The following is a 12,903-nucleotide window of genomic DNA, read 5'->3' as shown; positions in this document are numbered from 1 at the left end:
GCATACCTACAAGATGAGTACATCTACTTTGCTTTTCATACTCATCTATATTTACGAGTGCATGCAAGGTCTTGCTAGACCAGCGGTTTGTTTCTTCTTTGTCGATTAATTTTTGGAGGCGCCCTTTACTGATGAGGAGCTTTGGGAGGCCTTGCAGGCCCTTCCAGCCCAGAGGTGCCCCGGAGAGGACGGCCTGACTCTGAGCTTCTTTCGGTGCTTCTGGGAGCGTATCTCCACCCCACTCAGGTTAGCGTGCCATGAGATCTTCGACTCTAGATCCCTTCCACATTCCTTGAGCAGAGGCTGGATATGTCTGATTTTGAAGGGGGGAGATCGGTCAGATATTGGTTAGTGGAGGCTGATCACCCTTCTTAGCACGGCTTACAAGATCTTGGCCATGGTCTTGAGCGTGCGTTTGAGATCCAACTTACCAGACATCATATGCGAGACTTAGATGGGTTTTGCCCAGGAGCGTAGCATCTTGGATAATATTTTCACTTTCTGGGAGGCAGTGGATTGCTCCAGGGATAAGTCGCATCCTCTCGCCATCCTTCTTCTGTATTTCGAGAAGGCATATGACAGAGTGGAGTGGTCCTTTTTGGAGGGTACCATGCAGCGAGCTGACTTCTCAGAGATGGATCACAGGGGTTTCAGCTCTTTACATGGGCAGCTCCAGCCAGGTGATTATTGGGGGGCACAGAGGAGAGGCCTTTCCTCTTTCCCGTTCAGTGAGACAGGATTGTCCTCTGGCCCCCTATGTGTTCCTCTTTGTAGCGGAGGCCCTAGGTTACTTTCTGCGTTCTCAGGCACTTGGCCTTACCGGGATGAGGCTTCTAATCCGGCAGGAGGAGGAGCTCCTAGACTCGGATTTTGCAGATGATACAGCTCTTTATGTGGATGGGTCTAGAGAGGGTTAGAGGAGCCCTGTCCATTTATTGCGAGCCTTCCGGCGGAGCTCGCATAAATTGGATCAAATCTAATGGTTTCTTCACAGGTCTAGAGGAAATCTAGGAGGTTCGAGATTGGGGAGCTGATCTTGGCTTTCGGTGGATCTCGAAAGGGGAGATGGTGAGGCACTTGGACTGCCATGTTGGCATTAACATTTCGGGAGAGCAGCAATTCAATCCAGTCCCAGAGAGTGTTGAGCGTTGGTGGTTAACCCAGGTCCTTCTTGCCACGGCCTGGTATATTGCCTCTTGACGGTGTTTCCACCGGGGCTGCATGGGGCACTACGACGCTTGGTGCGAAACTTTTTGTGGTCAGGATCGGATGGATTGCGTAACACCAAAGCCAGGGTGGCTTGGTAGACTGTGATTATGTCCGAGGCCCAGGGTGGATTAAAAATTATTGATCCGGAGATGCAGAGCAGAGCCCTCTTGGGCAAGTTGGTAGTGAGATGTCTCACCCCAGGAGCAAAACCCACCCTGGAAGCTCCTCCTCCTTGGGAACACTCCTCGTACAGGAGGTCAGTGGCAACAATCTTATAGGTGAATCTTCTCCGAGGCTCGTTTGACAGGGAAGGGTTCTCCATTGATGAGGAGTCTCTACAGAGTGTGGTTGAGATTGGCGGGAGGAGTTATTCGGGCCAGGCCGTCATGTAGAGAGGAGTTTGAGAGAGAGCCGCTCATGTGTCATCCGGAGGTCAGAGATTCGGAGGGACGCATGTAAGGTCAGCAGACTCACATTGGATGGGTGCAGTGGGACAGTGGATGAGCTAGATCCTTTGGGGCTTGGTTGTGGCTTCCTAGAGAGATAGAGGCCCGTAGGTAGGCCCTCTCTCATCTTCGAGGGGCAAGTACCAGGATGGGGGAGATCGAGGCATCGATCCTGGATTCATGGTGGGACGGATTACAGAGTTTTTGGACCCCCACTGCTGATCAGGACAATTCTCATGGACAAAGGTACCTCTCAGGATACGCTTCTTTCGTGAGTCTCTCGGATCTTGCCATTCTCCGTTATATAGGATGGGACTTAGAGGCTCGTTGCAAGCAGAGACAGGGGTGGATGATGTGTTAGAGGTGTCCCTAGAGGATCTAGAGTGGCAGAGGGTCAAGATAGTGGGCCGCTTGGGCAGGACCTGGTACATTGATGGCACCATAGTCTTATCGACCCCGGAGGGAGTAGTGTGATGCTTGTGGATTTGGGAGGGCAGACCCTTATGCGACATTCAGTGGGATCCAGGAGAGTGGTTCTGGCTAGCCCACATAGGGCAATCGGATCGGTGGTGGCAGTCTCCTTCTCTTCCTGGGCGTCGCTTACAGCTTGAGGCAGCATCATGGTCCCCCTCAAGGGAACGCCATTGGCTAGAGCAAGACGTCCCGAGTGAGGTTATTTCCCATTTCTGGCCTTGCCTTTGGACGAGCTTGCGCCTGCGCAAAGTTTCCCGTTTCTTCTGGTTGATGGCTTACGGGGGTCTGCCCATTGGCTGATGGCTAGAGCAAATGCAGGTAGATGGCATACGCATTTGTTGCGCGGAGGGGGTTTTGGAGACGATTCCCCATTGCCTATGGGGATGCCTGGTCGCACACCGGATATGGTTGGCGTCCCTTAGAATTGTGGCTAGCACACAGAGGATTATGAGGAACTTCATCCTGTCTCACCGGCATACAGGATACATGGATAGGAGGTCTCCCGGATAGAGATCCACGACGCATCTCAGCCCTCTCGATAAACGCCCACAACCTCTACCGGAAGATAGTGTGTGGGAGACGGTATCTAGCATTGATATTTGGAACATTTGAGTTGCTCGGTGCAGCCCGGTAATGGGAGGCCAGCTGGTTTCTCCAACGGCTACCCTAGTAGCCATCTGGCAAGACATGATTTTCAATTTGTGCACCATTTGGGAGCACAGTATTCCAGGTTCAAGAGCGATTGCCGAAAGGTGGGAGCACTTCTGCCAGGCTTGGCCTTCAGGAATCTTCTACACTCTTTCCGCGAGGGGTATTCGTTGGATGTATAGACCACCATCTTGGTTGCTAGCTCCTGTTTCGGAACCTCTCTAGGCAATGAGCCGTGAGATCTGAAAACAGGTGGGCTTCCCTATAGCTGGCAACCTTTCTTTTTTGAACTTTCATCGATAGCTCCTTTTGGAAGCTATGGTGTTTTAAAGCATTAATAGATTTATTTCTCTCTGTAAAAAAAAAAGCCGTACTTTCTTGTGATAAGAGCATTTAATATGATGTTCATGGATACAAGAGAAAGGAAGTTTCATGAGTCATGAGAGTTTGATTCTCTCGTTTTAGATTAAAGTGAAAATGACAGCATTGGTAGCCTTGCAAGTGTCTTAAATAGGAAACATTGTGGAAGTGACTAGTGGCTTGTGTGTTACAACTTGTGGTTGGCACAATGAGGGCTCACTTTCATGATATTCTATAAGACACAAGAAAAAGGATTAGTGCTCATATGTCATGGTTGACTCAGGTGTGGCTCTTGAATTCAATTTTCAGTGTTCTTGGTCCACTTGCTCTCTGGTTTCATATCTTTTAGGTTTCGCTCAATCAGGCAGTCCCGGATGTGTTGAAGGTCATGACCTTGGTTTTAGCCAGGTGGACACAGGATTGCCCCATCTCTTAGGATCGACTAACCCAAATCCAATAGTATTCACATGGAACCTTTCTCCACTTCAGTCTTCAAATCACGTGTCTCGTAGAAACTAGGGTGCATCCAAATGTCACTGGAGACTTTCGGCTGATGAGGAGAGTATTACGAGATCATTTGCGTATAGTAGAATCGGGATCAGGGAACTAGTGAAGGGGTCTTGCACCTCCCAAAGCTATGATGAAAGACCCGAGCTCGAGAATGTGTAGGCCAAAGAAGGCCAATGACAATGGACTATCTTGTTTGACCCCACTTGTGCTCAATCTCCATCCAGTCGAGTCTTTTGGAGTCCCATAGCAAGCCAGATGAAGATGATAGTGATGAGGAGGAGGGTGCGGGCACTGATGCTGATGATGAGGAGGATGAGGATGAGGATGAAGATGTAGCTTGAGGCTTGAGGCTCATTGATTGTGAATCGTGATGCATTTCAGGCTGTGCCAGCTTTTTCTTATATGATGTTTTGCCTTTGATGTTTTGGGGTAGTGCTACTTCCTTTGTTCATGATGTTTTGGTGTAGTATTGATCTATGATCTATCATTGACACTATGTATCATAATCCAGATGACTCTAGTCTTTGGAGGCTGGACTCTTTCATGAATCATGAGTCATGACTTGAAATTAATACATGTTTCAAGTTTCAAGCTGAAAGTTTTGTGGCTCTATGTCAATTTAATGTGTACAATGTATATTTTTCTGATTTTGTTTGGGTAAAATTAGGGTCACGTATGTTTCAGTCCGAGGGGCTGAACCATACCCCAATCATACTCTCATACTACGAAAAAACATTGTATGTATCCTTGCACGATCTCATGCATTCCTTTGTGGCTGGAGTGTCACTATGATAAACTTTTGGCTGGAGTGTTACTATGATAAAATTTTGCTCTTGCATTTCATTTTCAAAAATTAGGCAAACATGTTCATTTGTGTTGCGCTAAAATGTATATTTCTTACACAGATATCTGCTGGATCCAAATATGGAATTTGTGAAGTTTTTTGGAAGAGAATATGATGCTGATAGTTTAGCTGCGGAGGTAATAGAAGAAATCAAGAAAAGAGAGGACTCAGGTTTCAAAAAGGGTCTAGAGAGACAAAGTGATTGACTTTCACGGTGTATCTCTCTCAAGGGATGAGGATTTCTTCAGATTCAAGGCTCCTTGGTGATGCATTTTTGGGTATCTGGATCATGTGTCACTAGTGCGGCTTTAAATTGAAAGCTCTACAGTTTTATGCTCCTAGGGGATGCCTTTCAAAATCAAGTGGTTTTTCTCAACACTAGCGAAGTGGACGTCAGATAAGTATCACCAGCTCTAACTTAGGTAACCCACAAAGCAATTGCACAACTCACCCTTTAGATGTTCTAAAGCATGGGTTAAGCATTTTCTCAAGGCTTAGGTCAACCTATGAATCATGGAAATAGACCCATAGACACACGGCTACACATAAATGGATTAGTACTTTCCACAAATGTGTGAAATTAATTATGGTGGCAAAAGGCGATGTATAAATGCATACTTGTGAGAGCATTGGAATGGTTCATGGGTCTAAATGACATGGGAAAGGATGGTCTAAGAATATCCTTGATGCTCTTAACCTCCCACAGTACATTAAACAAAAGAACCTAAGGGAATGTTTGCCAAAGGGTACGTGTACAGTGAGGAAGAGCTTTCGTGTTTGAAACTTGCTAAAAATAATGTTTTATGGGCAACTAAAGACATGCGTACATGTTGGCAAGAATTACAAGCACTTTCCATTATGCTACATATTGCTATGAGGATGAGGATGCCATTTTGGCTCACCTATAAAGTTTGCTAATCTACTTGACTTCGAGAAGGTTTTAAGGTGGTAAAATTCTACCATGTGTGTTTTACTACTGTCATAGAAAAACTTCAAAAGGTTTTGATGAATAATATGACTTTGCTATGCAAAGTTCCTTTTATTTTTGGTTATCAAGTTTCAAAGTAAGTGGCCCAACATGAGCATGCCTTGTGGTTTCATACATCACGTATCTATAACAAAGGTAGAGATATGGTGATTCACCACAAATCCAAATCATACTATCCCCAGGGAAATAGTCAATAGAAGCCACCAACAAAACACTCTTAAGAATCCTCATCAAAATAGTGGAAGCTAGTGGGCTAGATTAGGAACACAAAATTCAAGCTACCCTATGGGCATACAAAACTGCATTCAAAGTAGGTGTAACTCATGCCTTCTTTTTGAGCTTGAGGATAGCAATCTAGGAAAGAGTGGATCCCAATTTTGGTATTCAATGCCATGACCACACACCCTACCATTAACTATAAGATTGAAGAAGAGTTACTTATTTTCTAGCTACCTTAAAAGAGGAAAGTATCTAAGGATGAATTAAAACACGAAGGACATTATTTGGGGTTTCTTATACTTGGTGCTTTCACCTTTAGGCGATAGGTCCATTTGGTGCTTTTGCCTTTAGGCGATAGGTCCACTTTAGTTACGAAAAGTAATTAGAAGTTATCACATGATCACTCTGACAAAATATGAAGAGGGGAGAGGAGAAGAGTGGAGATGAGGAGAGAGGGCACAGCTAGAGAGCACACCACAAATGACTAATTGTACACTAGATTTAGTTGAAAAAATAGAATATATACAAACCCTTTTAGGGTTAGGGTTAGGGGATCTAACCCTTTCCTTTATAGCACTCTATAAGGTTAGTGCTATGCACATATGATCACGTGATGGTGCTATGCACACATGATCACATGATGTTGAGCGTGAACTCTCAACACCTTCCCTCAAGATCAACATCATGAAGTAGGCCTTCCCTCAAGATGATGATTTTGGGGAATCGAAGAAGGACTGAGCATTACATTCCATCACACCCCTTTAATGGGAATGTCCTTCCTCTGCGTCAAACCAAGAGCTACTCGGTGTTTCTCGAATAGCTCTTTACCGAGTGGTTTGGTAAAGATGTCTACAACATTTTCTTTGCTATCACAATGCTGCAGTGTGATGTCACCAAGTAACACTCTTTCTTTGATGAAGTGCTCTCTGACATCAATGTGCTTTGTCCTAGAGTGATATACTGGATTTTTGGCCAATGCTTGAGCCGATTGATTTCTGGAAAACACTTCAGATTCCTCTTTCAAAAAATAGACCCAACAATATCTACTGTAGTCGTCGATGAAGGTCAAGTAGTAAAGTGAACCATTGATGCTACAGGTCTGGGCATAACCCCATACATCTGTATGAATCAAATCAAGAATACCTCGTGCACGAGAGGTACTTCTAACAAAGTTGGTTCGCTTTTGTTTGCCGAAGCAGCATGCTTCACAATCCTTTCCAAGAAACTGTAGCTTCGGAATCCCAATTACCATATTTTGATTCCTAAGATCTAACAAGTACTTGAAGTTGACATGACCATATCTCTTGTGCCATTTTGCAGATAGTGGCATCTGTTGAATTTGATCTGACATGGCATGCTTATCTGGTACTGTAGCTAGCATTCTGTATAAGCGTCCTTCCTTGACACCTTTTGCTACTAGCTGACATCTTTTGGATTTGTCTCTAATAGTGCATTCATCACCATCGAAGATGACTTTGTAGTTGAGTTCCGTGATTTGACCTACTGACAAAAGGTTCTTGCTGAGCTTCGAAACATAGAGCACATCTTTGACTAATCCTTCTGTACTAGTGAAATTGTTCATGGGGATAACACCTGTCCCTTGAACTGGATTCGGTGTATTATCCGCTGTATAGATGACATTTTTCTGTCCTTCTAATGGCTTTATTTTTGTGAACCATTCTTGATGATTTGTCATATGAGATGATGCACCGCTATCGATGTACCAAGGATCCTATTCCACTTGGTCGACTTGATAGCTGAAATCTTCTTTGGGATTGAAATCAGTGTCTAGGTGCATTGTATCAGTCTGATGCAATTCCTCACTTGCAAGAAACATATTTCCATGTTCATTTGCAAAATGACTGTGACTAGAATATCCACCACGATGATTTCCTCTTCCTCGAGAATTCCCTCGATTACTGCTGGATTGATCGCCTTGGTCGTATTGCTTCTTGCAGCAATCTCTTTCATGGTGTCCAAACTTGTGACAATAGTTGCAATCGATGTTTGACACATTGGTGGATGCATTCCCTCGTCCTTAAAATATGCCTTGGTTGGAATGATTTCCTTTTGTTGATTTTGATGTTGCTGAGGATGTTGCTGATGTTGATGTTGATTCTAACTTTGATTTTGTTGATGATTTCCACTTTTCAAATATGATCTACCTCTGTTTCTGCCTTTTCCTCTGCTTCTGTTTGAAGCTGTGAATGCTTGATCATTAGAATGACCTTTACGTGCTTGAATGGCCTGAGTCCCAAGTTCTTCACTAAGTAGAATTGATTGAAGTTCTTCCAGTGTTGGAATTTGCTGTTGGATGGCAATACTCTAGACTAGATTCTCGTATCCCTCTCCTAGTCCATTCAGAATGACTTGAACCATTTCTGCGAGGTTCACAGTCTCTCCTGCTGCTGCAAGTTGATTGTTGTAGTCTTTGATGCGGAGTACATAAGCATGACCGGTTTCACTGCTGTTGCGGAAACTCTGGTTGATCTGGTTTCTCAGGGTGAGAATCCTAGATGTGTTCTTGGACTCGTAGAGAGCTGCGAACATATCCCATGCTTCTTTTGATGTCTTGACTGTGTTGAGCTGTCCTAGCATGACATCTTGCACATTCTGCTTGATCAAGTGATAGGCATACTTGTCTTTCTTATCCCATTCTACTTGAGCTCGGGCAATGGCAAGATCTTCTACTGGTGCGAAAACTGTTTGTGTAGATGTAGATTCCGTTGATGGTGCTATGACAACAGATGGAGTAGAGCTACTGGTGGCTGGATCGGCTAATGGTCTAGGTGTAGACCCATCGACATACTCCCATTTGTCTTGAAGCACAAGAATGGTCTCCATTCGGTATTTCCATGTACCGTAATTGGAGTTGTCTAACTTACTAGATGCCTCCGGATTGAGGTTGCTAGTCGACATGGTGCAATAAATGTACTCAAAAAGTGTCGTGAAGGTCTCTGTATGAATCAACTGCAAATACACTGAAGATGCCAAGTGAAATCTCTGTACCGTCGGTGAAGATAGAATTGCAGTATATAAAATATGATTTGTATTACAAGGCTTATGGCAATGATGCCGGGAATAGCCAAGAGGCTTTACAAGGCTGAAATGATGTGCATGATGCCATGAGATAGCCGAATAGGATTTACAATGGTGGCATGTGTATGTGAAATCAAATGCTATCTGCCCATTGAATCAATCTGCAATGCCTCTGAACTCTGAAGTCTGCTCATTGAATTGATGAACATAAGGTTTTAGGTAATGTAGTGATGTGAAACTGGATGTGAGCGTATGGACTGACTCCGAGTAGGTATTAGTCAAGAATTTCGGGCATGGCTTAGATTGGCAACTTGGGGAATTTAAAGCGTCCCCTCTATGGCAATCTAGTCTACTCTGATCTAGATCTAAACCAACCGTCGATCGATGAAAGAACAGCAAATAATTCATTTTCTTTTGTTCTTTTTAAGTGCTGGGTTAGATGCATCGATGTAGAGGCAAATGTGCGTGAAGGAAGTGGTTTTGTCAACGAGGCTCAAATGTGAGTGTAACTTGCACCAAAATGTATGCATGATGTGGTGAGCACGTAGAGCACAAAAAAATGAGCGACTTTTCTTTTTGGAGTGCCCTTAAATTCTTCCTAGATCAAGAGATATGGCTTGATCTAGGTGGAGGGCCAAAAGGAGTGCAAATGGTACTCAATGATGATGTGTCACATGGTTGTTACGTGGCGTTGATGACATGGCACTGATGATGTGTCTGTGCTGATGTGGTTGATGATGTGGATTGCTTAGGTGGTAGATAAGGATTGCCACGTGGTAAAATTTTAACCAAAGACCAAACCCAAGGTCCACTGACCTAACCCGAGTCAAAGCCTATCTACCACGTGTCACAACTGTGATCAAACCACCTAACTAGGGATTGACTAAACCTAACCTTGGTTAGGTCCTATCTGCCATGTGTCAAATGGATGTGGTTGCCTTATCCTCCACGTGTCAGAGATTGGGTAGACGAAATCTTTGAGATACCGACGAAATCTCGGAGATTCCGTCATCGTCTGTGATGGTCGATGGATGGAGAGGAAGATTTTGTTGGCGCTGCTATCCGTGAACGCGTGGAGACGGAGCGCTTTAGAGTTGGAGCTAGCTGTAGAGTTTGCTGAAGGAGTCGCAATGGAACCTTAGGTCGATGGCGAGCTTGCGATGAGATTCGTTGCAGCGTTGTTTCGTGGAGCCGATGTCTGGGGGAGGCATGGTATTTGCTAGAGTAGGCCAAGGAGCTCGTAGGGCTGTGGCATTAGAGATGGAGCCGTCCGCTTCGTTGAAGAGGGCGATGGAAGCGCTGTGGACTCGCATCGTAGCAGTGCACTATAGGCTTGGCGGGAGCCTTCTGAAGAGCCGCGAGCTGTTTGGTCGGCTGGAGACGCTGTTGGAGGAGGCGATGCGTTGGAGGGAGCCCATTTGGACCTTCATTGGCACTTGGAGTTACCAGTGGCTCGTAGTTGGAGAGGTCCGTCGGAGGTTGCAGAATCTACATCTAGAGTGCCTGGAGCGACTGCGAATTGAGCACAACCGAGAGCAATGCTTGACGGTGGAGTTTGGTTGAAGGAAGGCTTGTGGAAGGCGTGAGCTGTTGTGAGCCTTTTGTTGTTGCGCGGAGCGGCCGTTGAAGACGCTAGGCTTTGGAGCTATGTAGTCGGCTTGGAGGTGCTTTGGTCATAGATGCTTTGGTCGATACTATTGGAGAACTAAACAGAAAATGGATTCTCACAATGGATTTCTTTCACTCTCAAAGGAATGAGCACTCAAAGGATTCTCCCTATCTCCTCTCAAAGCATCTTGCTTTCACAATCTCTCAACGGAATGAAATGAAGAATGAATCTCTCTCTCTCTCAAGAATGATGGAAGTTTTTCTTAATGAGAAGGAAATTTTTCTCTTTCAATGAACAGAAATCCTTCACTCAACGGAAGTGAACGGAATGAAAGACTACCTCTCTGATACCATGACAAAATATGAAGAGGGGAGAGGAGAAGAGTGGAGATGAGGAGAGAGGGCACAGCTAGAGAGCACACCACAAATGACTAACTGTACACTAGATTTAGTTCAAAAAATAGAATATATACAAACCCTTTTAGGGTTAGGGTTAGGGGATCTAACCCTTTCCTTTATAGCACTCTATAAGGTTAGTGCTATGCACATATGATCATGTGATGGTGCTATGCACACATGATCACATGATGTTGAGCGTGAACTCTCAACACATACTACATGTTGAGATTTTTACGTATAAAATCATAGCTCAATACAGTTTGAGAAAGGATATAAACCCAGGAATCCACTATGATTTAGTCACATCCAATCAAACACACCTAGGACAAACACTTCTAGCTCTAGTGCATCAAATATGGAACATAATTACAAAAAAATGATGCATTAATATTCTTATATCATATCATTATGTGCCAAATGGTCATGAAACTTTGAAAAGACCTTCACAATGGGTAATTCCATTATATGCACAAAGTTTTATAAGGATACGATGTGTATTTTCTATGTTTGACCATGCATAAAACTTGTGCATCAGTATGCTTATCCAATACCTCTATGTGTCTGATGGTCATGAAACTTTGCAGAGAACTTAAATTAAAACATTCCCTTACACTCAAAAAGTTGCATAATCATGTAACATGAATTATATTGTGGGACATGCATATTTCCTCATTTCAAACATTTATACTACATAGCTGCCAAAAAATTATACATTGATATGCTTATTCCATACCTCTATGCTCTAATGTCATGAAACTTTGTTGAATATCTTTGAATGAGATACCAAAGTTTTGTAAGGATAAAAAAAAATGACTTGTATGGTGAGAAACACATACTTGTTTGATCTTTTAACACATGACTTGTATGGTGAGAAATGCACGTTTTCTCATTTTTCAATCATGCATGGTGCATGATTGCCATACAATCAACCATAGATGCTTAACCTTTTATTTTAACATGACCGAAACATGACTCTCTAAACTAAATCTCTCCTTTGCTATGATTTTAGGATTTGTGTATTCTCTGTTCTCTCTAAAATCCTATATAAGACACTCAAACTCCCATAAATTTGTCAATCCATCACGCACTCTTGTAGGATCAAAAAGAGGAAAGAAATCAAGCATTGTCAACTATTCTTATTCCCGGTATTCTAAAACGATTTTTGAAAAGTTTGCTACCTATGTTTATATATCTAAGTTTTTTTTCCTTTGGTGGCTACACCAAGGGATATCCTTACAAAGGGATAACTATATCTAGCTCGTGCAACTGGGGGGGGATATCCCTTATTATAAATGGTTGGCTATAGATCCCTTATAGAGGTTTGGTTGTAGCACATGCGCCACACGGGCTCCAATAGCTCTCTCTAAGGGAGGGTTGATTCCCCCCTTATAGAGGATTTTGCACGAATTTGTGACTTTTCTAAAACTTTTAAAATAAGTAGAGCCCATTTTCAGACATCTGGTTGTAGGTTCAAAGCTGTTAAAACAAAAAAATCAAACAAAACATAATCTTCTTACCACAATATATAAGGGAGGGATTAGATATCATAATGATTTTGGGAGAGGAGAGGTAATGGAATAATAGAGAATGAAGGTAAAATAGCCCAATAATCTTGAGAGAGGATAGGAAAGATCATTCAAAGAAGCGAAGATTAAAAGAAATAACGATAGAAAAGACATAGATAATATTAGGGAGTGTTTGTTAAAAGAGAGAACATAGGAGAGGTAAGGGAGAAAGGATGAGTCAAGGTGAGATGGAGCGATTAAAAAAAGATAGTGGGAAGAGAGGAAGGATGATCATGAGAATGAAGGGAAATAATGAGACAATGGATGTAGTGAAGAGAACAAGGATGATTGTGAGAATGAAGGGAGATAATGAGAGAATGGACGGAGGTAGTTTCCAGTAGAGGAAAGGAGGTAATGGAGGGAGAATGAGTGAAAATGAGACGAGATGATTATGGAAGTCGTGAGCAAAAAGTGAATAAATTATCACAAGAATCTAGGGAAGTAATTTCATGAAAGAGAGACAGAAAGAAAGGATAGAGGGTCATGAGGAAGGCATGATGGTATTAAAACAGGAAAAAGCAAAAGACAAACCTTGGAAAGGATAATAGTAGCTAACAAAGAAAGGAAAAGATCAGAGCGAAGAAAGGATTCAAT

The 12,903-nt window shown here is 43.2% G+C and overlaps 1 protein-coding gene across 2 annotated transcripts in view; it reads left to right on the top strand.

Moving 5' to 3' along the window:
* Positions 1-4,855, top strand: part of LOC147906246 (uncharacterized) — a 45,477-nt gene extending 40,622 nt beyond the window's left edge. Inside the window, exon 7 of one of the 2 annotated variants that reach the window (XM_087383747.1) lies at positions 4,722-4,855. In XM_087383747.1, coding sequence (XP_087239873.1) covers positions 4,722-4,758 — 37 coding nt within the window. In that variant the 3' untranslated portion in view covers positions 4,759-4,855. Of the gene's footprint in view, positions 1-4,552 lie in introns of both variants that reach the window. The other variant, XM_087383740.1, reaches the window with a different exon arrangement.
* Positions 4,856-12,903: the final 8,048 nt, after the last annotated feature.

Source organism: Dipteris shenzhenensis, chromosome 1, assembly GCF_047967505.1.
Source record: "Dipteris shenzhenensis isolate YYH24624 ecotype China chromosome 1, Dip_SZ_1.0, whole genome shotgun sequence".
NCBI classification, from domain to species: domain Eukaryota; kingdom Viridiplantae; phylum Streptophyta; class Polypodiopsida; order Gleicheniales; family Dipteridaceae; genus Dipteris; species Dipteris shenzhenensis.
This window is presented reverse-complemented; position numbering and strand designations above follow the sequence as displayed.